The sequence below is a fragment of the Lygodium microphyllum genome, chromosome 14 (assembly GCF_053477565.2).
Source record: "Lygodium microphyllum isolate KBCC chromosome 14, Lygodium_microphyllum_v1.1.10, whole genome shotgun sequence".
Taxonomy (NCBI): Eukaryota; Viridiplantae; Streptophyta; class Polypodiopsida; order Schizaeales; family Lygodiaceae; genus Lygodium; species Lygodium microphyllum.
Window position 1 is genome coordinate 136,647,744 of NC_141148.1, and position 26,876 is coordinate 136,674,619.

The window sequence follows — 26,876 nt, forward strand, 5'->3', positions numbered from 1 at the left end:
CTCGTCACTACGCACAAGACAACCCCTCGGCCTCGCGGCCAGGAGCATCTATCAAAATCTCTGCCTTCCTAAACATTGCGTTTATAATACGTTGTAGTCCAACTGATCCTAACCCAATATTACTCCTCAGAGGGAGTCCCTTTCACATAGCCAAAAGGCTCGAATCACATACACATGGGGTTCCTCCTACGGCTGAATGCCGTCAACCCTCTGCGACTCTCCTACACCTTGGGGATTGGCCCCTCGATGCGTTGCTCAACATCTAAACATTTCGCACAAAAGTCGCTCAAGGTACCAAATAAGCGTGTCCAGGAGTGTACCATTTCTTCCTCACGTACTTTCCCCTTTAGGATCCGCGTCCACCTACAGCATGGGTACCTCACTGCCTCTCATCGTAGGTCATGTTCTAATAAACCAATTGCAATGCATGTCCAAGAGCTAGTCATTGATATTTTCTAAATTCTTTTCATGCTCTATGCATTTGGTGGATGCCTAGTGCTCAAACATTTAGCAAACAGTATCGTGCACAAGTGCAAAACCATTCTTTTAATGGTTTCCAACTACCGTTCGTGCTTCGTTGCATGGGCCTAGCACCGAGGTGATCCTCGTGCTACTAAGCTCTTAATTTTAATTATCATCCATCCTAAATGCTATGCATAGAAATCAGCAACTTTCTCATCATCTCACACGGCATTTAGACATATTTCAACTCCTCTACCCTTCCCCGTTTAAATATTGCATCGTTGGATAGGTTTTTAGGGTATTTTGACATCATTTTATGTGAAAAAAACGGAAAAAGACACACTAGAACAAGATGGTGGGGTTGAACTGAGGCAAATCCTCATGCTTCAGTCCCCACAAACATTCACAAACATTGCTCTTATTTATTCTTATTTTTCGAAACCCAAAATATATTTTTCCCCTATTTTTTAAGGTTTTTCCACCCTTTTCTTGTATTTTTTCTTATTTTCTGCATTATTTAACTACTGAAAATTCAAAACAGGTTATGGGTTGTGGCCCTTAGTTCATTCTTGCAAAAAATTGAAAGTTTGGTTGATGTTCCTATTCACTTTTCCATTTTTATGCCAAAAACCATCATTTTCCCTTGATTTTTCATATTTTACGTGTTTTAGCATGTTATTTTGAACCACAAGATGCATATTTTTCTGATTTTCTGATTATGACCAGCAAGAACTCATGGAAAACAGCAACATAAACAATTTTTAGCCCACATGAACAACATTTCATCAATCAAAAGCCATAAAATCTCAAATTTCCTTTGAAAATTTTGAATTACCGCTTATTTGCGTGTTTTAGGTTTCATGTCCATGGCTGCAAATCGGAAAATCAGCAGCACTTCATGTCCAACACAATCACCAATCACCATTTCCAGCCCATGGAGCAATCCGATCCATGCGGACAAGCCTCCATCATTCTTTCTTCTTGCTTCTTCTTCCCACATGAACTTGCCTTTAGAAGAGAGAGAGGGAGGAGAGAGAAAGACTGAAATCAAAAATCCTCAAAGAGAGAATCATTTGACGGGCGAAGGGCGGCGAAATGATTGGCATCCAGGAGGGAATGAGGGGCAATGATGATTGGCAGGGGTTGTTTGCAGGCTGCATGCTTGATCATTAAGCATGATGGCGCATTTTTCGGACGTGATGGCGCCTTCATCCTCCTCTTTCTCTCACCATGATTTTGCATGTTTCATTTCATGTGACTTTTAATCTTGGGCTCCCAAAGGTCACTTGCCCACTTTGGCCAAATTTTGTCCACCCCTTCGCATCTTGACCGATTTCTTGGCCATTTCCCCGTCCGGACTCGGAATCGAGCTCTGAAAAATCCTGGGCGTCCGACTTAGCATCCCACATTGGCTAGTAGCTCTTGCTAGCCCGCACGACTCTCTGAAAATTTATGAAAAATCAACAAGTGTCGCTCGGGCACCTTTAAAGCACTTTGACGCTTAAAATCGTCCTAGATCGAGCCGCCGCCTTTGATAGTGAATATTTTTCCCTTAATATTCATAATTTTTTGCTATTTTTAAGCACTTTCTGTCACCAAAAATCCCCCTCTCACTTGTGCCAGAGGCAGGGAGTGCATTGGGATCAGGGGGATGCTGCTATGGAGACACGGATGTGGTGTCTCTGTCTCGTCATTCAACTGGAGCTACGTCACCTCTAGGATTTGTCACACATGTGGGGACGTCTACTCAAGTTACTTCGGCTTTTGCGCAGCCGTCAGCAAGGGGTGCCACTCTGAGAGATATTACCCCCGTCGATACACCGGATGTAGAGGGGTCTCCTGGATATGCCCAGGAGCATGGACGCAGATGGGAGAGGACCCATCTTAGGCAGACTCCTAGGGGTTATGGATATCTGGTCAATAGTAGGTCAGGAGCGATCATCATGAATGATGAGGGGAGGAGGGTGATGGCTCGCATGAGAGAGTTGTGCCAACAAGTTTTTCGGCACAATGTCTTGGATAATTGGAAGAACATACTGGAGGGGAGCAAGGACTACATAGTAGCATCCTTGCACGAGGAGTTTTCGATGCCAACCATAGTAGATAGATTCTCTACGGGCTGGATGATGGATTGCATGTGTGCATACATGTCACATAGACAATCTGACGCATGCAAGGCAATCAAGAGTGGGGCTGCAAAGCCCGAGTGGTTAGATGCAAACGACTGGCGTCGACTTAGGGAGGAGGCTACAGATTCTCCTGGACGTTGGAGTTAGCAGCGCGAGGTGGCGAGGGCACGACTCGAGGCCGGAGTGGTCCATCATCTTAGGAGTGGCGGCCATAGGACATATTTGGAGGACTTTGTAAGTTTTTCTTTTGTTTTGCTTGTTTGTTTTTGTGAAATATTCTTTGTACAGACAATCATGTTTCTAACAGTTAGCATTTTGTTTTCTTTGCAGCACTCCATTACAAATCGCGATCCGACTAGCCTTGAGACTTGATATGCAAAGAGACACGGTCTCAATGCATTGATCGACCGATTGTATAGACGCGGCGGCCCTGTTAGTCACTCATCTTTCTTAGTCGTAGTTACCATGAGATATTTGAATGCATTATTATATGCTGGACTGATGTGTTGTTTCTTTTTCTGCAGAGTCCGTTCGATGCTCCTTTGCGGTGGGACGAGCTTTTCGGGGATGAGGATGCGTAGCTTGCCCTTGGATCCCTAGAGCTCACACACCTTTATTTTTGAGTCGCATGATCTATGTAGACATGTACTATGTATTAGTGATATCCTGTCATGACTGTAACAATCGCTTTTTATGCGATCATGTATTTATTTCATGTATCTGTTTTATGATTTCAGTATACATTCTTTTTGTTTGCAAGCGCTTTGTACACAGTAGTGCATAAACTATTTTGTATGGCTCTCATAAAGCACACAGTGCAAAAAAAAAATTATCCCTGTTACCGTTGCTATTAGCATCGCAAATTTTACTGCTCGCATCGCTATTGGCATTGCTATGCACGTCACAAACCGTTGCTATTAGCGTCGCTATTGATGTTGACAATATGCTCTTTGATGTTGTTAGGACCATGCTCTAGGTGCTTGCTATGAAGTATCTACATAACCTTCAAAATAAAATCTTTTAATAGGGTTTCTAATCCTACTAGACCTATGTACCACTCGATCAGTTAATGGATCGCCTTTACATTATCATTACTCTTTCTGAATCTGGTGTCTTGACTGAAGCAATACCAAGCTCATCATAAAAATTCTCTAAATCACTAGAATCTCCATCAAATCCCAAATGACTACTGGATGTATCATTACCATCTGGTACTGTTTTCTTCCCTTTGTCTTCACCTACAATGCTTGTAGATTCACCTGCTGATGCGGGGCTACTCTTTAGTCTCCTAAACCAAGGGCTAACTGTAGATGTAGTACCAATGATATTTTTAGTCCATTAAGGCTTCATGATTCTTTCTTTTCTTTTTGCACATAACCATCATGATCGTCATCATCATCTAATGCATCACCACTAGATGCATGCCAACTCGTCATCTCCTAAAACATAACATTCTTTCTCACTCTAAACTCACCTATAATAGGGTTATATCAACAATACCCTTTCTGTTCTAAAGAGTATCCAATAAAAATACATTTTTTGGCCTTTCGATCAAGCTTCTTTTGGAGTTCATCTAGCACATAATCATACGCCATACAAGCAAAGAGTTTAAAGTGTGACACATCAAGATTCTTGTATATAAAGCATTCTTTGCGGGTCATCTCATGAACTACACCTATGGAGTTTTGTTCATAATTTAGATAGTAGTATGAGTAGCTTTAGACAAAAAATGTTCTAGCATATTATTTTCAGCCATCAATGCTTGTGCAACTTTTGCAATACGCTTATTTTTTCTTTCTATGATCCCATTTTGTTGTGGGGTATACCTGCAAGTAAATTGTCTCTTTATTCCATGAGACCTCAAAAAGATACTAAACTCACTAGAGAGGTGCTCTCTCCCTCCATTTGATCTCAAGCACTTAACTTTCAAGTCTGTTTTTGTTTCAACAAGTAGCCTTGAAAGTTTTGAAGTGCTCAAATACATCACTTCTTTTCTTCATGAAATATATCCATAGCTTCATTGAACAATCATCAATAAATGTGACAAACTATTTGTTGCCACCAAGACATACTATATAGGTCCCCAAACATTTGTATGCATAACATTAGGTATATTTCTTCTCACATCTCTGTCATACAAAAAAGGTTGCCTTGCTTGCTTATCAAACAAATATCCTTCACACACTTTGTGAAATTCCACAACTCTGAAAGCAAGCAACCATGTAACTAATCCTTTAGATTAGATTAATTTAAACCTTTGCACATTTGTATATCTAATAGGTTTATGCCATATTTCAATATCTATGACTACTCCTTTCCCTTTAGCATACATAGCAGAATATATAGCAAGCATTTGAACATTTTAGGTGAAAATATGGTGTCAGAGGGGTTTTAGTCAAAAGGTCGTATCCACCAAGGATCAAAGAAAGAAGGAAGTAGAGAATATGATATAGGAGAGAAGAAAAATAATAAACAAGAGTTGCAAAAGATATAGACAATGCTCAATGAATCAAAGTATTATGTATTGATAGAATCTGAGAAGATGAACAAAATTCTTGTCTGGGACTACTTGGAAGCAATCTTTAACCATTAGATCTCCTAGAGCTCCGTGATAGACCAAAAACATGCACCAAACATTGACTTCTTCTTTGCTGCTTAGACCACAAATCTAATGGTTCCATTCACTCCAAAAGGGGGATAAAACCCCAAGATACTTTCTTAGAATTTTTACAAATTACTCCTTCTTCTTCTCCCAATTTGAAAGTGTTGTTTGTTGCCTGTAAACTGCAATCGTGCCCATGCAATTTTGGAAGCTCCTTATTTTTTCATGAGATCTCCCAAAATTGGTTGAAAAAGCAACTTGCTTTTGTTAATGTCACCCTATTCTAGAGGTTTTGTACAACTTTTTAGGATATTTATAAGAAATAATATCAAAAATAGGCTAAACTTGTCCAAAAATCCCATATTTTGGAACTAGCCATACTATGGACACTAGCACTAATGATTAAGATGACATTGACCCTCTAGATTAATAAGAAAGTTGGATGATGATGTACTCCAAGGGTTTTCACACTCTGTCCACATAGTGCCATGACATCCACCCCCTTTCAATCTACACATCCTCCAATATGTGCCAAAGTCCTAGTTGCCACTAGATTCTAAGTCCTCCTCATCCTCTACAACCATATCCTTTGCATCTTCATCTTCCATATCTTCCTAGCTAGCCCTTGTATCATGGCCACTATTTTCTTCTAGTTCCGACAACTGATAGGTAGTAGAATCTCACCTGTTGAATATTTTGATTCTTTTCGCTGCTATCGGAAGTTTTATGGATGTCCCATTGTTCATTGAATGCATAAGTAGCATTATTAAACACATGTCTTAACACATAGGATTTAAACCATTGTTTGGACAATTTACACATGGCACTATGCTAGTTGTCTAATCTATTGTCATAAACTAGTACCTAATTCCCATCTTGTATGGTTCTTGGATTTAATCTATCATGTCTCTTATCAAAATGTTTCTTGTTATGTATCCTTTCTACTTGTAATACTCCCGCACAAATATAATTTAGTGAGTTAGTTTATAAGCTAGTTAGTTAGTACATTAGTTTATATACTAGCTAGTAAGTTAATAAGTAGTAAAGTTACTACCTCAAAAACGAACGCTAAAAAATAACTAATAACTAACATTTAAAAAAAAAAGAAAATTACGACCACTAATCACGACCATAAAGGTCACCTCATCATCATGGTTGTCATCATCATTGTCATCAATATCGTCAATCTTATTTGTCGTCATCATCACTATCATCATTGTTAGCATCTTCATCTTCTTCATCATCACCATCATCATATTTATCTTCTTTACTATAAATATCTTCTTTACCACCAAAATAGGCGTCAACAGCCTCACGAACCTCCCTTTTCTTTAAAAAATTAAATACAGTAATGAAATAAAAGAGAAAAAAGCTCCCCACTACCACTATGAGTGGAGGAGATGTCTTTACACAAAGAGAGTAAAAAGAGAGGGGAAGAGAAAGGTAGTATACACTCCCTTCTGCCTATATAAAAGCATGCCCTTTACTCAATTTGGAGAGAGGCACAAGGAGATTTGGAGAGGTTACGAGAGGAAGGTAGAAAGAGAGGGTTAGAGAGGAAAAGAATTAACTCATGTCTTAGTCTTCAACTCGGCAATCTTCTCTCGCACTCCCCTATCTCGAATTCATTCCAACTTCCCTATCTCTTGAACCCACTTGCAAATGATGGCTCCAAAGTAATAAGGAAGAAAGACCATGAGATCCATTGTAATTGGTCAAAGAATGGGTATTGCCAAAGATATAGGAGTGCCCAAGGTTGCCAAAGTTTCCACTACCAACTGAACATCAGGTGTGGCAAAAGCAAGTGCAAGCAAAGATGGAATTTCCAATGTCATCGTGCCAAACCAAGTTATTCACAACTCAAAAATATGCTATTATTTTCATATCCCCACATAAAATAATAAGGTTTTTGTTAATATTTTACATAAAATGTTAGCTTCTACATTAAATGGTACAATATGTAATTATTAGGGTATATGGACATCATCCATATACACTACAACATACAAGCCTCATACCGACGTTCAAAGTGACAAAAATGTTCACAAAAAAAATTACCCCTATTATCACCAGACATATCGGTATTAGCAACACCATAGAACTGTTGCTATCCGCACCCCTACGGACATCACTATGGCGATGCCAATAGCATTGCAAATAGCGACATTTTGCAGTGCAAACTTTGCAATGCTAATAGCGACATGTGTAGTAATTTTGTGATGCTAATAGTGAGGGTTACAAAGAAAAAAAAATTTGTGGCACAATGGTAAGCTGCCCTGCCACATGTAGCACTATGTGCTATATTTGGGCTATAAAAAAGGGCTACAATAACCAGACCAATGGTCGTCAAAATGAAGGCAAAGTATATCTGGATCCACAACTAGACTGATATATAAAATAGATATAAGATCGCTTAGTGAAAGCACTCATGGAATCATGGAAAGATACAAAGGATGATAATAATATAGTGCATAAAAAAGACCTACATAAATCACAAGACCAAAAAAGAAAAGGATGTTTACTCCACAGATATAAGCACGGGCTATAGATCCTCTCCATCTGAAAGCTCCATCCCACCGCAAAGGAGCATCGAATAGACCGTCTACAAAAAAAGAAATAACTACATATCAATCCACCATACAATAATGCATTTTGATTAAAATTAGTAACTATGAAAAAGAAAGATGAGTGACTTACTGGGCCGCCATGTACATACAATTTATCAATCAATGTGGTGAGACCATGTCTCTCTATATATTGAGTCTCTAGGCTGGTGGGATCGCAATTTGTAATGGAGTGCTGCAAAGAAAAAAAAATACAATTGTTAGAAACATGATTGTAAGTACGCATGATATTGCAAAAAAATAAGTGATAAGACCAAAAGAAAAACTTACAAATTCCTCCAGACAAGTCCTATGGCTGCCACTTCTAAGATGATGGACCACTCTTGCCTTCGAAGCCTCACACTGCTATCTCCAACATCCTGGAGAATTTGTAGCCTCCTCCTTGAGTTGGCACCAATCATCTACATCTAGCCACTCAAGCTTTGAGGCCCCACACTTAAGTGCATTGCGTGCATCTGATCGTCTATGTGACATGTATGCACACATATACTCCATCATCCAACCTATGGAGAACCTATCTACTACGGTGGGTGCCAAAAACTCCTCATGCAAGGATGCTACCATGTGGTTCTTGCTCCCCTTTGGTATATTCTTCCAATGATCCAAGACATTGTGCCAAAAAACTTGTTGGCACAACTCTCTCATACGAGCCATCGCCCTCCTCCCCTCATTATTCATGATGATGGCTCATGTCCTATCATCTATAAGGTATCCATATCCCTCTGGGATATATCTAAGATGTGTCCTCTCCCACTTACAAGCTCCTGGGCATATCCAAGAGACCCATGTACATCTAGTGTACCCAGGGGATACACAAGATTCTTGAAAATATGCATGGGATCCAGTTGATATGTGAGTGGGTCTAATACGGAAACTTGTAGAAAATTGAGAATCGTCGTATTCTATTTGGATACGACTCTATGTGGACCATTTTCAACTTGTACCAACTTTGGGCATTCATTCGTGTTGGAGGTCATCCAAGAAAACCTTCCCTCAATTCATGATCCTCCAACAAGAAAGTAGTGTGTCCTTGATATACCATCTTCTTCATGGTTCGTGACCTTTGGGAGTCTAACTGTGGCCCACACAATGGACTGTGGCCTACATAATGGACATGCATCATAACCTGAGGTAACCAGACCTGTCCTAACACCTCTATTTAGTGAACACAAACTTGAACAAGCTATGATAGATATGACCAGCAAGAATGGAAGCCTACTTACCTGAGCACTCGAAGAATCCCGAAAAGTTATGCATGGTCCACATGAGAATGGCTCGTATATTGGCGGACCGTCGACCATTGCACTTGCTCATATCTTTCACGATGACCCCCTTCTCCCATAGAATCTTAAGCTCATCGACTAACAAACGGAGATAGACATCCATATTCTTGATTTTTTAGCGGCCAAGAATGAGCAAGCTAAGGATCAAGTGTCCTTTTTTCGTAGAAAGCCATGGTGGGATGTTGTAGTTAATAAGGACTATATGCCACACACTGTAAGATGTTGAGCGGAGACCAAATGGATTCATGCCATCCATAGCAAGACTAAGTCGAAGATTCCTTGTTTCTCCTGCAAAGCCTAGAAAAGTAGAGTCAATGTGGCTCCATGCGTGTAAATCTGTTGAAATTTGTTGGACTCTATCTGTGGATATATTATGTGTATGCCACGTTGTCGGAGGGGTTTTTGTCGAAAGGTCGAATCCACCGAGGATTAGAGATAGTAGGAAGTAGAGATAGGAGATTGAAGAGAAGATAAAGAATACACAAGAGGTAAACACGATAATGACAAAGAACTATGAATCAAATCAATATGTATTGACAGAACCTAAAATCCTTTGTCTAGCACTACTCAGAAGCACTCTCCAGGCATTAGATCTCCTGGAGCTTCCTTGTAGAACAAAATGTGCATAAAAATTACAGCTCCTTCTCTGCTGCTCGGAACCCAGATCTGATAACTCCGTTGGCTCCGAAAGGGGGATAAAACCCTAGGACACCTACTCACAGATCTCCCAAATCACTTCTTCCTCTTCCAGTTCAAACTGCAGTTTTCATCCTATCAGCAACAATCGCGATGCGCGCGATTTTGCCAATCTGTCTTTTTTATAAAAAATCCGAAAATTGGCTGAAAAAGTAACTTGCTTTTTGCATGTCATCCTAATCTATAAGCTTTTTTAAAATTTTCAAATTTTTACAATAAATAATATAAAAAATAGGCTAAAATCATCCAAAAATCTAGTATTTTGGATAATCCATGCAACTCACACTAGTACTAATGACTCAGATCACATTGACTCTCTAGATCAATAAAGAAGTTGGATGATGATGCATTCCATGCTTTCTCACACTATGTTTGCATAGCATCATGACAATGTTGTCAAGCTTGCCACGCTCGATGTATAAAACATGTGAAGTATACAGCGGATAAGTGGAAAGTGTCTAAGAACTTTCTGAGGGATGGTTTGCCCTTGCAAGTCCTATCGATACTTGTGATAACCACACTTTTGACATGTCTCCATAGTCTCCTAGTGTCCTCAAAACAACACATAATTGTTGTTTGACACATGCATGGATGCTATTGTAGTCCATGCCAAGCTTTCGTAAAGCATGTCGTGCATCATCACGAGACTCAGGCATGGTATTTCCAAGTGAAAATATATGATACTTTAGCACCCTCAAAATAAATCATAAAATACCTTGTAAAAGCACACTTTTTTTTTATAATGGTGCCGAAAATAAATCAACAAAGCATACGTAGAAGGTACCTGAACAACTCGGTCACACTCGCATCCCTCCACCCGTATTTTGCTTGCATACTTAGAAGTGCAAGTAGCATCTTAAGGCGAGATACTCGGCATCAATTATATAATGGTATGGATGCTTCCTCTCTAAGTATATTAGATGTATTAGTATCCATGGGCATCAATGCATCGATCATTGCCTCCATCTCAAGCTCTAAGATTGTAGGAAAGTCTGAAAGGCTGCTTGTCTCCTTTGATATTGATGGTATAGACTGTATAGTGCCTTCCAAGTGGTGGATTGGCTCAGGAAATCCATCCATCGCACACCCAAAAACTCTTCTAATTGGCTACAATAGTTGCACTCCTCCTTGGGATGAGATGTCACCTCCTTGTATAAATTTTACGGTCACATCCATTGTTGTTGTATATGACATTCAATTAGTTTGCAAATATAATGCATGATTCATACACACTTTTCTTACCATTTTCTCAAAGTCTAAAATTGCTTGATCAATTATCTCCAATTGAAACTCGCCGAAGTGTCGTACGTGTTCTATAGACAAATGACGCTTTCGTCTGATTGCCAGCTTGCATTGGGAGCAAGGACATGGGACACACTGATTAAGATATGCCTTGCGATCTTGAACATCATAACCTTCATCATTTTTCTTTTTTTTTACGTTACGACAAACAATTTGTTTCTGTTCTCATTTTCTTTTTCTTTTTTGAATTTATTTGAGAAGGGGTTTCTTCTATTGTAACTCAATAAAAATAACGTCAACTGTCATCTTGGTTTTGTCCTCGTTTCTGTGATTCTCCCACATTCTTTGCACATTTTTTTATGCTCTTCATTTTATGTTCTCTCCCATTTCTCTTTCTTTATCTCTCTCTCTTTCTTTGTTTCCCCTCTCTTTGTTTCTCTCCATCCCCTTATGTTTTCTCACTCAGTCTCCTATCTCCCTCCCTCCGTTTCTCTCTCTCTCTCTTTCCCCATTTCTTTGTTGTCTTTTAAGTTTTCTCTCTCTCTCTCTCTCTCTCTCTCTCTCTCTCTCTCTCGTTCTCTCTTCGTTTTTCTTTATTCTTCTCCCTCTCTCATTTTCTATCTTCTTACTCTCTCTCTCTCTTTCTTTGTTGCCTCTCTCTTTATTTCTATCCACCCCTTTAGGTTTTCTCACTTATTCTTCTCTCTCCCTCCTCTCTCCCCTCTATTTTTTTTCTCTACCCCCACATGACTACAGTATTAATAAGTGATTGGTTTAGGAAAAAAAGTGGTGGCTTCTGAGGAAGACACCTCTCGCTCTCCAAATTTGCCATATGTTCGATGTGTCTTATGCTAGGTTAATTAAGGTGAGATCCTAGTCTTCTTAGGGTTGTTATCTCTTAGATGTAGTTACTTTTGATGACCTAGATGCATGAGGTCCAAGGGCTTGACTATCACAATTAATGCTACCTCCACTCAAGTTGTTCTCACCAAATGGTTCCAGGTGAGCTTAAGAGTAGTTATAGGTTGACTACGTGGAAGTTCACTTCTCAAAGTATGAAGTGAGCCTTTAGCACTTACTTTGGAAGTGAGTGTATTAGAAGTGTTAGCATAATCTCTTTTTCCTCTATCTAGTACTCTGAAAACACTGTTAAAGGTGTCCAAACAAGTGAGTTGAGTTGAGCTTCCCATTACTAGTGAACACTTGGTTACTCCTTCTCAAGTGCAGTCCCTTGTGATGTGTCAAGGTGTAGGGAGTTTCTTTCACCAAGCTTTTAACCATGAAATGTCCTCTTGCATGACTACAGTCTCTCATTGTTTTCTATATCCCCTCGTGTTTTCTCATTCATTCACCTCTCTCCCTCCCTCCCTCTCTCTCTCTCACTTTCTCTCTTTTTTTATTATGCTTCATGTTTATTCCCTCTCTCTCTCGTTCTTTCTTCCTTTTTCTTTCTTCCTCTCCCTCTCTCATTTCCTCTCTTTCTCCCTCAATGCACCTCATTCTAACAAAAAAAAAAAAAGAAATGGAAAAAAACAAGAACAAAGCAAGAGGGATCAATGTAAAAGCTGGATTCTTTGTCTCCTCTTTGCAACAGCTCCTCTTCGCCCTTATTACACTTTGTCCTCTTCTTCGCAAATAGTGGCGGCGGCAGCGGCAACGGCGGGGAGAAGCTCTCATTTCTTCTCTTTCTCTCCCTTTTCCTCCCTCTTTTGTAAAATGCACTGCTCGGGTTTTGACCGCATTTGTGTCACATTTTGCAACGCAAATAGTGATGTTGCTAATTTGCGTTGGAACTCAATGTTGCTATTCCTCCCTTCCCTTGTAGTGATAAAAATTAAGTATATAAGCTTCCATATTTACACTTACATGAAATGATAGTTTCATCTAGAGAGCGTATTAATACACGCATAACTAGTTGACTGTTGCCTATCATTTGTAGTTAGTTTAATTGCGATTATAATTCGTAGAATCATAATGGAAATAATTGCAAGATGTTATTGCACAAAATGACTAAAGCACTTTATGCACATTGGAGATTAGTAAAATAACTAGATATATTTATTGTCAAATGCAAAAATGATTAAGATTTAACACTTACAAAGTGAAAGTCTATTTAAAGGTCTTGTAAATCATCTCACTAAGTTATTATCGCAATATTTTTCTAAGTACCGACTAAAGGAAAAAAAATTATGTTGGGTAAGTTAGATCTAAATGGAAAATTCATGTCTTGCTTAACAACGTTGAAAGAATTGTACTCATGACTTCTTTAAGGGGAGGAGGATACTAATTAGATGGTAAGGCTATCTTAGGCTAAGATCTACCTTGGTTTTGTGAAGTTGTGAGCTATATGATGGTGTGATTGTCATTGTATCATTATATGTTTGAAAGCATTGTTTGTATTTTCTAGAATCTAGATCTTTGATTTAAAAATATTGATAAACGTGATAAAAGTAAATATCAAACCAAGTTAATCGCAAGCTAGTTGTGAGACCCTACTCCAAGGGGATCATGGTTATCACTTCGAGAGGCTTAGATCAGCTCTATGTAGTGGAAAGGTATGTCCATAGGGATAGTCTCGAGCAATAAGAAATGTGGATGCCAAGGGGGGCTTTGACCGTAAATTCTGCATTACTCCTAGAATCTAACGAGCTCCTTTGTGACCTAGGATGGATTCTTGGAACCCTAATACTAGTTACAAGGGAGGAATCTTGGTGGGTAGAATATCCTCATGGAATTCTGCATATCTTCTGCAGGGTCGAAAAGATGGAAATTGTAATAAACTTTTAATATAATAAATAAATCTATTTTTACCCAAGGTTTGTTTGATTTGTATGCATGTCCATGAGATCAATTAGGTGAAGGAATGTGTGATTCAATGGACTAATTAAGAAAGCTAGTTGTATATATTTCAATAAATGTGTTGCAGGTAATTAAAGAAACTAAAGATGATATCGCCATCAATGGTGGGAAGTAGGTGGGTGTGACTCTTCACGGGTCCGTCCAATGCTAGGATGGTCTCAGTTAGTTGGGAGCTTTTCTAAATCGGTGATAGAAATAGGAAGACGATAAATTTATCTTTCTAGTCACTAGGTAGAACCGACTTGAATTGTTTTAGGGGGTCGCAATGGGATTTTTCCTTATGGGCAGGAGGGTTGACATATTGCACTCCCCTTCATCTCCCATTCTCTTTGAACCAAGTGTAATGGCAAGTCATTTTAGTTCGAGTAATCATGTAGGAAATGAAGACTTGAAATTATTGATGCTAGCTGGCTTTTAGGAGACCCGTTTGATTTTTGGAACCTGGAAATCAAAGTCGATCCTAGTGGATTCGGCTGGAACTCTTTTGTTGGGATGTAGATGTTGAGATATCGAGCTCTACTCGTGATATGCCAGGGTGACTGTTGTGCATTTATGTCACCGACTTGTTAGCTGCAGATGCGGTTGGTACACCACCCATGAATAATAGCTAGATGACAGCTATCCTTATCTACTCTAGTTCGTGGTTCAGTTAGTATGCCACCTTAGTTAGTTGAGTTTGGTTTGAGACCCATATATAGGGTTCTTCTATTTCTTTGTACTAGAGTTCTTTTTGGCTTACACAACTAAGAAGAGGAAAACTATTTTCAGCCTCCACCTGTGAGTGTATTCCCCCATTGTGCAAGCAAGAAAGCTACAAGTGAGACTCCTTCCTTCTCTCCCACAATCTTGACATGGTATCAGAGCCTTGTTCGTGGTAAGGATCTCAAGAAAGCAAACCAAGTTCGCGGTGTTCTGGTAAGAGGACTAGTGTTGCTTTTATTTTTCTGTTTTGGGAGCAAGTCTCTGCAGGTAGCACAACCCAAAAGTGCAAGAGTGCATTGTCTCAGATTGAGACGCCCTTTGTGGTGTAGCAAGAGGGCAGTATATGCTGCGGGTAAGGGCTTTAGCCCTTGGTTGCCCTGTTTTTTTGATTCGAGGCCATTTCGAGGCCTATTTTGGAGGCAGAAGTTTTCCGCACACTCAGGAAAAGGCCCTATTTATGTTGTGCGACCACTGTTCTACAGGTCGGTGAAAAGTTACCATAGAAATTGCATCGTATGCCTGTGCACAAAGACATTGGGAGTTACAGAATCATCCTTGTTTCTTGTTGATGCAAAATCATCACTAGGAAGTGACTGTGTGGTCAAATACCACTTTCGTCAGTTTTGCAGATTTCCCTTGTGAGGCTGAATCTGTGTTTTTTGCAGTGATAGAATTTTTTGCAGTGTTCTATAATGGCGTCTGATTCTCTTTCACAGATTGTCACTGAAAAGCTTAACAAGAATAACTTCCAAGCATGGAAGTTTAGAATGACGAATTTCCTTATGGGAAAAGGATATTGGGAATTCGTTGCAAGAAATGAAGAAGAACCAGTTCTTCCTGATGTTCCCAATCAATAGCAAATGCAAGCATTTAAAGGATGGCATGAGAGAGCCAGAAAAGTTATGTATTGGCTCTCTATCAGTATTTCAGACTCTATGATTGTGCATATTCAAGATGCAAGTATGCCAAAGGAGGCATGGGATACTTTGTCAAAAATGTATAGCACAAATACGCAAGCCAGGAAAATGCAGCTCAAGCAAGAGTTGCACAATGTGCAAAGAGAAAGTATGAGCATCAATGACTACCACATAAAGGTGAAGAAGATTGCAGATGCGCTTGCTTCCATTGGGTCGCCAGTGGAAGATGATGATATAGTTTTCGTGACCTTGAATGGTCTAGGAAAGGATTATGCACAGTTCCGAACATCCATTTCCGTCCGTGAAAGATTTCCTAATTTTGAGGAGTTGATTGCTCTTCTAATTTTTGAGGAGCAGAGAAATGGTGATGCATCTTCTTCAGGAGGAACTTCAAAAGAAACTGTCTTCTACTCAAATGCTGGAAGAGGTAGAGGAGGCCGATCTGGAGGCCGTGGTAGAAATCAGAATATGCAGCAAACTCAAGAAAAACCAATCCTATGGAGGAGGACGTGGTAACTCTAGAGGCAGGGGGAGCCAAAGAGGTCATGGTGGATGGCAAAGAGGCCAAAATGCAAACAACAATGTTGAATGCTACTACTGTGGTAAAATGGGTCATATGGCTAAAGACTGCTATAAAAAGTAGAATGACATAATGAATGGAAAATTGGAACAAGGGAATTATGCATCTTCTAGTAGACAGAGCAATGACAGAAATGAGCATTTGTTTATGGTGCAGCACATGACCAATTCTGTGACAAATGCAGAAGAAAGCAACGATGTGTGGTATGTTGACTCAAGTGCATCAAACCACATGACATGTCATGCAGAATGGATGCAGGATGCAAGGAAAATGGAAAAACCAGGATTTGTGGAGATTGGTGATGCTACTGCACATCCTATTGTGCAGATTGGAAAAATTCATTTGTCTATGCAGGATGGGAAAAAGAAATACCTGTCCGATGTATTTCATGTCTCGAATATCACCAAGAACCTGGTTTCTGTTGGTCAAATGGTTGAGCAGGGCTTGCAGGTTAGATTTAATTCTCATGGATGCTTTGTTGAGGATATGAAAAATAAAGGTCGCTTGATAGCAAAAGAAAAGAAGGAGGGCAGAATGTTTACGTTGGATGCAGACATGCCTGAATTGAGTGCAGCAATGTTTGCACATGGGATCGGTGTAGTTGCAGATATTGATATATGGCATAAACGCATTGGTCATGTTAATGTACAACGACTTAAATCAATGCAAGCCCAAAATATTGTTGCAGGATTGCCTAGATTCAAGGTTGCAGAAATGCATAAGGTATGTGAAACCTGTCAATTTGGAAAACAGGCAAGGAAACCATTTCCTAAACATGTTCAAGAGAGTAAGAAGCCATTGGAATTAATCCACTCTGATGTGTGGACTACTAAAGCTACATCTATTGGAGGCTGTCATTATTTTGTCACTTTTATTGATGGCTATAGCAGAAAAGTTTGGGTGTATTTTATGAAAAAGAAAAATGAAGTTTTTGGGCATTTCAAAACTCTTAAAGCTATGGTTGAAAAAGAAACAGGCATGCAAATAAAATGCCTAAGGTTAGATGGAAGGGGAGAGTACCTCTCAAATGAATTTGCAAGGTTCTTGCAGGAGCATGGCATAAAGCAACAATATTCATGTAGTCATACCCCACAGCAAAATGGAATTGCAGAAAGAAAAAATAGGCATATTAGAGAGGTATCTCGTGCCATGCTCAATGAAAAAGACTTGCCAGATTTTTACTGGGCTGAAGCAGTTGCTACAGTAGTCTACATAATGAACAGGACTCCCACTGCGGCAATACATGGCATGACTCCAGAGTAGAGGTATACAGGTAGGAAACCAAATATTTCTCATTTGAAAATTTTTGGTTGCATTGCCTATGTTCATGTGCCAGATGAGTTGAGATCCAAGTTTGATCCAAAAGCTGAGAAGTGAATCTTTATTGGTTACTCTCTGCAGTAAAAAGGGTATAGATGCTATAACCCTTCTACTCTTGTAAGTTTACAGTGAGCAGAGATGTTGTTTTTGATGAGATGAGTAGCTGGTATAAACCAGTAAATGTGATTAATATCACAAGATATTAGTGGACCTGGAGTGTCCTCTAGTAGTGGTTCACATTCTTCGCCATGGATAGGCAGATTGAGATCAGGAGAATCTTCTCAAAGCAATGCAGATAGTGGTATGCAGGTATCACGAAAAGGAAAAGAGAAGGTAGATCAGCCCATGTTTGATGTGAATACAGGTCACTCTTATGTGGATGGTGAATCCAGTGGCTCAGAACAGAGCATTGATGATGAGTTGGGTATTCCTTCTATTGTTACACATGGAGTAAGGAATACCAAGGATGTTTTGAGAGCACCTGGGAGTGAACCTACTTTGCGCACGTCTACCAGACCTAGATATCCTGTGGATAGACTGAAATATGATGGATTTACAGCCATTCACTATGCCTATATGGTCAAAGTGATACAGGAACCAGAACCCACTTCTTTTGAGCAAGTCATGGGAAAAGAAAAATGGGAGAAAGCCATGGATGAAGAAATGGATGCCTTGGAAGCAAATGCTACATGGGAATTGGTACCTTTGCCTAAAGATAAGAATGCAATTGGTTGTAAGTGGGTTTATAAGGTGAAATACAATGCAGATGGTTCTGTGAATAGATACAAGGCAAGATTAGTAGTCAAGGGATATGCACAAACATATGGCATTGATTATGAAGAAACATTCAGCCCGGTTGCAAGGATGGCAATCGTAAGAGCAGTCATTGCTATGGCTGCATCAAAGAGATGGTCTTTACATCAGATGGATGTAAAGAATGCCTTCTTGCATGGTGATTTGCAAGAAGAGGTCTATATGGAGTAGCCATCAGGTTATGTGCATGCTGTTCATCCTGAGTTTGTTTGCAGGTTGAAGAAAGCCTTGTATGGCTTGAAGCAAGCACCTAGAGCATGGTGTGACAAGATAGGACATTATCTTGTCACTATTGGCTTTCAGATTTCCAAGGCAGATTTCTCACTTTATGTGAGAAAAACAGAGAAAGGTATTATGCTACTTGTCATTTATGTTGATGATTTGATTATGACAGGTGACAGTGATGAAGATATCCTTCATGTGAAAATGCTATTGAAGCAGAAGTTTGAGATGAAGGATTTGGGAGAGCTGTGTTATTTCTTGGGCATTGAGTTCTTCCATTAGATCACCAAGTGGGATACGGCTCTTGCAGAGGCAGTATGGATTGGACATGTTGTCCAAATATGGGATGATAGGCTGTAAGCCTATTTCAGTTCCTTTGGAGCAGAATGTGAAGCTAAGTGTAGATGCAGGTGAGGTTCTGAAAGACCTACTATGTATAGACGCATAGTAGGAAGTTTGATTTATATGACTATTACCGGGCCAGATTTGAGCTATGTTGTTGGATTGGTAAGTCAGTTTATGCAGGCTCCAAGGAAACCGCATTTGGATGCGGCTAGACGCATACGCAGGTATGTGAAGTCCACATTGCAGTATGGACTACTTTATGAGATTGGGGTTCAGATACAGTTGCATGGATACACTGATGCTGATTGGGCTTGTAGTATTTCTGATAGACGATCTACCAGTGGATATGTGTTCTCTTTTGGGAGTGCTGCAGTCACTTGGAGTAGCAAGAAACAGCCTACAATTGCCTTGTCGAGCACAGAGGCTGAGTACAGGGGCGCAACAATGGCTGCATGTGAGGTAGCTTGGTTGCATAAGCTACTTTATGATATGCATCAGCCTATAGATGGGCCAATTGTCATTTATTGTGACAACATGAGTAGTATACTCTTGGCAAATAACCCAGTCTATCATGCTAGAACAAAGCACATTGAGGTGCATTATCACTATGTGCGGGAAAGGGTTTTACTAGGTCTTATTGATCTAGTTTATGTCAGCATAGAGGATCAAGTAGCTAACATATTTACGAAGGCATTGGGCACAGAGAAGCTGCATAAGTTCAGAGACCGGCTTGGTGTGCAGGAATTGGGATTAAGCTCGAGGGGGAGTGTTGAGATATCGAACTCCACTCGTGATATGCCAAGGTGACCATTGTGCATTTATGTCACTGACTTGTTAACTGCAGATGGGGTTGGTACACCGCCCATGAATAATAGCTAGATGACATCTATCCTTATCTACTCTAGTTCGTGGCTCAGTTAGTATGCCACCTTAGTTAGTTGAGTTTGGTTTGAGACCCATATATAGGGTTCTTCTATTTCTTTGTACTAGAGTTCTTTTTGGCTTACACAACTAAGAAGAGAAAATATGTTTTCAACCTCCACCTGTGAGTGTATTCCCCCATTGTGCAAGCAAGAAAGCTACAAGTGAGACTCCTTCCTTCTCTCCCACAATCTTGACAGTAGACACTGTAGGGTCTAAGGGACAAACCGTGTGATACTCCAAGGGAGTACTGGGCCGCATTATTCGAAAAACCTACTAATAGACTACAAAAAGGTGCGCCTTGGAATGAGCTTGGTGAACACCTCATAGTTGGTATCAGAGCGCTCATTAGAATAGAATATGAGGTAAGCTTAAGATTTTTTTAAAAATTTATAAATACAGCCTAGGATATATTTTCTTCTCTTCATTAATGTATGTTTTTGAATTATAGCAAAGTAACAAATCTTGGAAATGATTCTTAATCTTTCGAATAATGTTCATGTCAGCTATGCATTCATCCAGTCTTTCCTAGAGGAATCAGATGATGCAGATATAAGATCAGTTGTAGAACCCCTTGCCTCTATATCATGAAAGACGGTTCGATGCAAGCTGTCTAGCTTATCTTCAAAATAATCTGAAAAGGGAGAAATGGATGGAAGATCTTATAGTTGTCAAGATCTCTCTATTTTGTGAAGGGAGTGTAAACTCAACCCTGTATACTAGGGGCAAGAAGATCAAACTAAACCCGTATATCTATGAGGAAGTTATAAAGATCCTTCCAACCAACAAAATAAAAGTTGTAGGTCGCTCTAGCCACCTCAACTATAAAAAGGATGAATTTCCTAATCTCCCTAAAAAATATAGATTCCTAGATATCTACTCTCAAAATCCAAGTTACTTTATAAAGGATGTATCAAACTCTCACGCTTAGATCGTAGTAGGGAATCATTTTCTAAAAAAATAATATGAGCCTATGAGCTATCTTAATAATGTATTTATTCCCATTTGATTACCTTGTATATCCCTTGTAATAAAGATTGATTAATACTTTATCAATGAGAGAAATAATGAGACCCTTTTTTTCCTTGGAACCTTAATAATTGCAATTTAACTCTAGCAATGGGAGAATAATTTTATTTGATTTTTTTAATAAATTAAGTGAGAAATAATTTGAGTATCAAACTCTAATATTAACACTATACAAATTTCATAAAGTTTAAGTTGAGAATTGTTGAAAATTTCATAGAATTTTGCACCCACAATAATTCCTAATGAAGCCCAAGAGAAAATGAATCTTTTGAAGTAAGTCAAACCTCCGGAATTTGATGGGAGAGGTAAGAATCTGGAAGCCGAGATAGAAATTTGGATCAAATCCATGAAAGATTATTTTACTGCTACTGGGATTATCCTAGCCAACGAAGCCATGATAGCTAATCTAAAATTAATTGGTAAAGCTCGACTCTGATGGAAGCAGTGGTGCTAAGATCAAGCTATCCCTAAAAATACCATTGTAACTTGGGATTTGCTGAAAGAAGTTGTAAGAGGAAGATATTTACCTCTATCTTATTGCACCCAGAAGATGAATGTGTTCTTTAATTTGAAACATATTATTCCAAGTTTGTTTCGCTTCATAAATATGCACCCTCCATGGAAACTACTTAGCAAAGTGTCCAAGTTATGCAATGGGCCTCCTTTGAACACTTGTTTGGAATCAATGTGCCCAAGATGCTTTGATTTGAGATCCAAGCTGGTCCTATTGTGCGGAAAGCACAATCAAAACCTAAAAATAATAATTTTTGGAGCTACAATAACTAGAAAAAAGGAGGATTCAAAGGTCAAGTAAAGGTCAATTTCACCAAGGTTTGAAGAAAAAGGCAAAATCCAATGCAATTGAAAATTTTCTTCCTACCTAATGGGAAATGTTCAAGACACTCATAATCCATTCCCAATGATGTTCATATCCATTGTGGAAAAGTTCAAGTCACATTTCATGATTTAAATAATGAAATAGCAACTACACAAGGTGAAACACAGAAACCTAAGGTTCAAATAGCAAAAGCTTCTTTAATTGTGTGAATTAAAGGCCTGAAGAAAGGATTACTTGTTTACATAATCAAGCTTTACAAGGTAAATCAAGATGGTCAGATAGAAGAAGAACCATCCTGGTTAAAAGAATACATTGATGTATTTCCTAAAGAGCTAACTAAGTTACCTCTGGAAAGAGAAGTCGATCATGAGATCATACTTATTCCAGGAGCAGCTCTAGTTGCAAAAATACCTTACAAAATGTCTATTCTTGAAGCCATCAAACTAAAATAGAAACTCAAACAACTACTAAAAAAAGGGTGTATTTGGCCAAGTAGTTTACCATGGGGAGCCCCAATATTATTCCAAAAGAAAAAATATGGAACTCTCTATCTTTATATCGACTACTAAGGGCTAAATTGGGTAACAGTGAAGAATAAGTACCTTGTTTTGAGGATTGGCGAGCTTCTTGATCATGTACAAGAAGCAATGATCTTTTCTAAGATCGATCTTCGATCAAGATATTGTTAGATCAAAATCAAGAATGAAGATATTTCTAAAACTGCTTGCAACATAAGATATAATCGTTTCAAATTCATTGCGATGTCATTTGGGTTGATTAATGTCCCATTCACCTTTAATAGGTTAGTGTAGGACATTTTCAAACTCCATCTCAATGATTTTTTTTTTGTATTCTTTGATGACATATTAACATATTCTAAGGAGGAATAAGATCATGAACCACACCTTTGCATTGTCTTGGAGACGATGAGAACACACAAGTTGTATGCCAAGAAGAAGAATAAGTGTGCCATCTTCAAAAGGAAGATTGAATACTTGGGATTCATAGTGTCTACTCAAGGTATATCAGTAGATCCTACCAAGGTCAAAGCCGTTTAAGATTGGTCACCCCCAATTACTATCAAGGAAGTGTGAAGTTTTCTAGGTCTAATAGGATGGTATAGGATATTCATCAGAAACTATGCCCAATTTGCAACACCTCTTATAAATCTCAAAAAGCAAGTTGCCATTATCTAGACACCAATTGAACAATCCAGCTTTGAGAAACTAAAGCATAGTTTGATAATTGCTCCTATCTTATGGCTATCAAACTTAAGCAAGGAATTTGAAGTTGTCATAGATGCCAATTTTCTTGCATTGGGATGCGTACTAATGCACGAAGGTCATCCTATAGCTTACTCTTTGAGAAAATTGAAAGCCCATGAAAAGAGATATGCTACTCAAGACTTGGAGTTGTTAGTTGTGATTCACGCTCTCAAGTTATGAAGACATTACTTACTTGGAAATCAATTTTACTTAGTCACAAATCATAAAAGTCTCAAGTGGATTTTTACTCAACTTGATCTTAATATGAGACAACAACTGTGGATTGAAATTTTGCAGGAGTATGAATTTAAAATTAAGTTTAAGCATCCTGGTAAAGAAAATGTAGTAGCATATACCCTTAGTCTTAAATCCTTCCTTAATGATCTTATCACTGAAGAACCATCTAGGACAAAAACTCTAGCTACAGTGGTATTAATGCCCATTAATTCTATCATTGAGTTAACTAAGGATGAAGCAAATAAGGACCCAACCTATCAACAATTGTTTTGGAAAGTTCAAAATAAGGAACAAGATCCCAAATTCAAGACTAAGTATCAAAAACTCTTAGTTGATAAGAACAAAGGACTTGTTTATTTCAGAATGAGGCTATGCATTCCTTCAAGTTGGAATCTCAAGAGAAGGATACTTTGGGAAGCACATGACTTTCCTTTTTCAGGACACCCGAGGTATGCAAAAACTCTTAATGTTGTTAGGAAAATCTATTACTATCAAAGACTCAAGGGTGATGTACTTAAGTATGTCACTGAATGTCTAAATTTCCAAAGGGTAAAATATGAATGTGTCAAGTTACAAGGAAAACTCCAGCCACTTGATATTCTCCAGATGAAATGGGAGGTTATTAGCATGGACTTTATAGCTAGTTTACCTTATGTGTAAGGGGAATATAACTCAATAATGGTAATAGTAGACATACTAACAAAGGTCACTCATCTTATTCCAACAAAAACCAATTACAAAGCTTCAGATATTGCAATAATTTTTGTAAAAGAGATTTTTAGGTTACATGGGTTACCTAAAAGGATCATCAGTGATCATGATTCTCTTTTCACATCACATTTCTTGAAAAGTTTATTTGAAGCCATTGGATCCCAAATTTTTTTCAATACTGCTTATCATCCACAAAATGGTGGGCAGACAGAACGAGTTAACTAGGTGATTGAGGATATTCTACAGGAATATTGCAGTAAGGGAACCTAAAAAGTAGATTCAGTACCTACCCTTAGTGGAATTTAACATAATATTAATGAGTTTGGGAATCTCCCAATTTCCATTTTTTGAATACTAAAAAGATATTCAATCTCCACCAACAATCCTATTCTAAAGTTGACACCCTTGTGATTTTTTAGTCTCCCTTGTGCTCTATGAATCATCATCCCTAAATTTAGTCCTTGGCTTCACAAGGACTCCAAGTATTGTAGTCTTTTACTAATTGATTGCCTCCCTTCCTATCTACTTGGTTGTTGTCCACATTGGCCCCTTGTGAATATATCTTGATTCTCACATTTCTCTTTAATTGCAACATCTTGCATCTACAATAAAGAAGAAAATTTATAGGTATATACACCTCCCTACCAACCTCGTTTTTGGCACCCGGATAGGATACCCATAAGTTTGCGAAAACCATATGATGTGACCTATCATTGGAAAGAGCTTGAAAAATGGAATCTATTGAGCTATAGAGCGCTTTATTTGGAGTTATAGTATTCAAGTTATGACAAATCCAAAGATTTGACCAGGTGTCCCAAACTTATGGGAAATTCCCATATTCCCCAATATGGTGTTATTTGTTTATAATGCCTCCTATCATCAAAATATTCAGATGACTCCATTTCAGGCACTATATGGTCAAGATTGTCGTATGCCACTTAATTTTTCCGCTCCTACTCTAAGGGTAGAAGCTTTGAGAAAAATGTTAGAAGAAATGGATGATCAAATCAAGATTATTAGACAAGATATTCAAGTAGCCAAGGACTATCAAAGAAAGTGTATGCTAATATAAAAAGGCAAGAATGAATCTTCAAAGAAGGAGACATAGCCTTCATTTGTGTCCAGAAGAGTTACTTGTATTTAGGAGAATTCAAGAAGGTAAGTCCAAGATATTGTGGACCCTACAAGGTTCTCAAGTGCTTAAGACTAAGTGCTTACAAGATACAACTCCCTTAGAATTTAGAAATCCACAATGTATTTCATGTTAGCTTATTGAAAGCATACATGGCTAACCCTAACCATATCCTTGATGATCAACAAGTTGTAATACCTAGCCAAGGAGTCCTTGAACTACAATCTAATAGAGTTATTGATATAAGAGAGAGAAAATTGAGAAGTAGAACCCTTAAAGAATACCTTGTCCAGTGGACAGATTATCTTGAAGAAGATGCTACATGGATAGACGAGAATGTTCTATATCAACAATACCCATGGTTTCTCTCGAGATGAGGACATGTCGATTTCTCTAAGAGGGGAGGATGTAATATTCCAGTGCAAATATAAGTTAGTGAGTTATTTCATAAGTTAGTTAGTAAGGTTACTAACTAAAAAACTAACGTTAAAAAAATAACTAGTAATTGACGTTTAAAAAAATGAAGACGATGATTAATCGCTGCCATAAAAGTCGCCTCATCATCAACAACAACATTGCCAATCTTGTTCGTCGTCATCATCACATCATTGTCATTTTCTTCATCATCACCATCATCATTATCATCTTCTTTACCATAAATATCTTCTTTAGCACCAAAATAGGCATCAAAAGACTCACGACCCCCCTTGTCTTAAGAAAATTAAATAAAATAATAAAATAAAGGAGAAAGAAGTTCCCCACTTTGAGTGGAGGAGATGTCCTTACACAAAGAGAGAGAAAAGAGAGGGGAAGGGAGACATAGCATGCACTCCCTTGTGCCTATATAAATGCATGCCCTTTACACAGTTTGGAGAGAGGCGCAAGGAGATTCCGAGAGGCTACAAGAGGGAGGTAGAGAGAGAGAGAGGTAGAAGGATTTCCCCCTGCTCTGAGTCACTACGAGAGGGAGCTGGAGAGGGAGAGAGTTAGAGAGAGAGAGAGAGAGAGAGAGAGAGAGAGAGAGAGAGAGAGAGAGAGAGAGAGAGAGAGAGAGAGAGATGAAAGAAGATCCCACGAGGCTGCGAGAGAGGGAATGTGAGAGAGGACTAGAGAGGAAAAGAATTAACTCAACCTCCCCCTATCTTGGTCTTCAACTCGGCAATCTTCTCTCATGCTCTCCCATCCCGAATTCATTCCACCTTCTCTATTTCTCGAATATGCTCGCGATCAATGGCTCCAAAGCAACAAGGCAGAAAGACCATGAGATCCACTACAATTGGTCAAAGAACGGGTACTGCTAGAGACATTGAAGTGCCTCAGGTTACAGGAGTTGCCACCACCATTGGAACATCAAGTGTGACAAACACAATTGCAAGAAAATACGAAATTCCCAATATCGTCATGCCAAACCAGGTTATTCACAACTAAAAAATAGGCTATTATTTTCATATTTTCACGTAAAATAGTATGGTTTTTGCCACATTTTTACATAAAATGTTAGCTTTTATATTAAATGGTACAAAAACTACTTATTAGAGTACATGGAGAACATCTATATAAAAATTAAGTACATAAAAGCTTCCATATTTACACTTAAACACAATATTAGTGAGTTTGGGAATCTCCCAATTCCCATTTTTTGAATACTAAAAAGGTGGCATATGGATAACATACCCATAAGTTTCTCAAAACCATATGATGTGACCTATCATTGGAAAGTGCTTGAAAAAATGAATCTATTGAGCTATAGAGCACTCGATTTGGAGTTATAGTTTTCAAGTTATGAGAAATCCAAAGATTTGACCATGTCTCCCAAACTTATGGAAATTTTCCATATTCCCCAATATGGTGTTCTTACATGAAATGACAATTTTATCTAGAGAGTGTATTAATACACGCATAAACGATTAACTACTACCTATGATTTGTAGTTAGATTAATCAAGAT

General features: G+C 38.6%; 1 protein-coding gene across 1 annotated transcript in view; it reads right to left on the reverse strand.

The window, feature by feature from the left end:
* Window positions 1-7,667: 7,667 nt before the first annotated feature.
* The window catches only part of LOC148026152 (uncharacterized), a 145,424-nt gene continuing 126,215 nt past the window's right edge, over window positions 7,668-26,876 (reverse strand). Inside the window, exons 2-3 of the mRNA XM_087692195.1 lie at window positions 7,891-7,992; window positions 7,668-7,795 (exon numbers count right to left, since the gene is read on the reverse strand). Of these exons, the coding sequence (XP_087548321.1) occupies window positions 7,736-7,795; window positions 7,891-7,992 (162 nt within the window). The 3' untranslated portion in view covers window positions 7,668-7,735. The remainder of the gene's footprint in view (window positions 7,796-7,890; window positions 7,993-26,876) is intronic.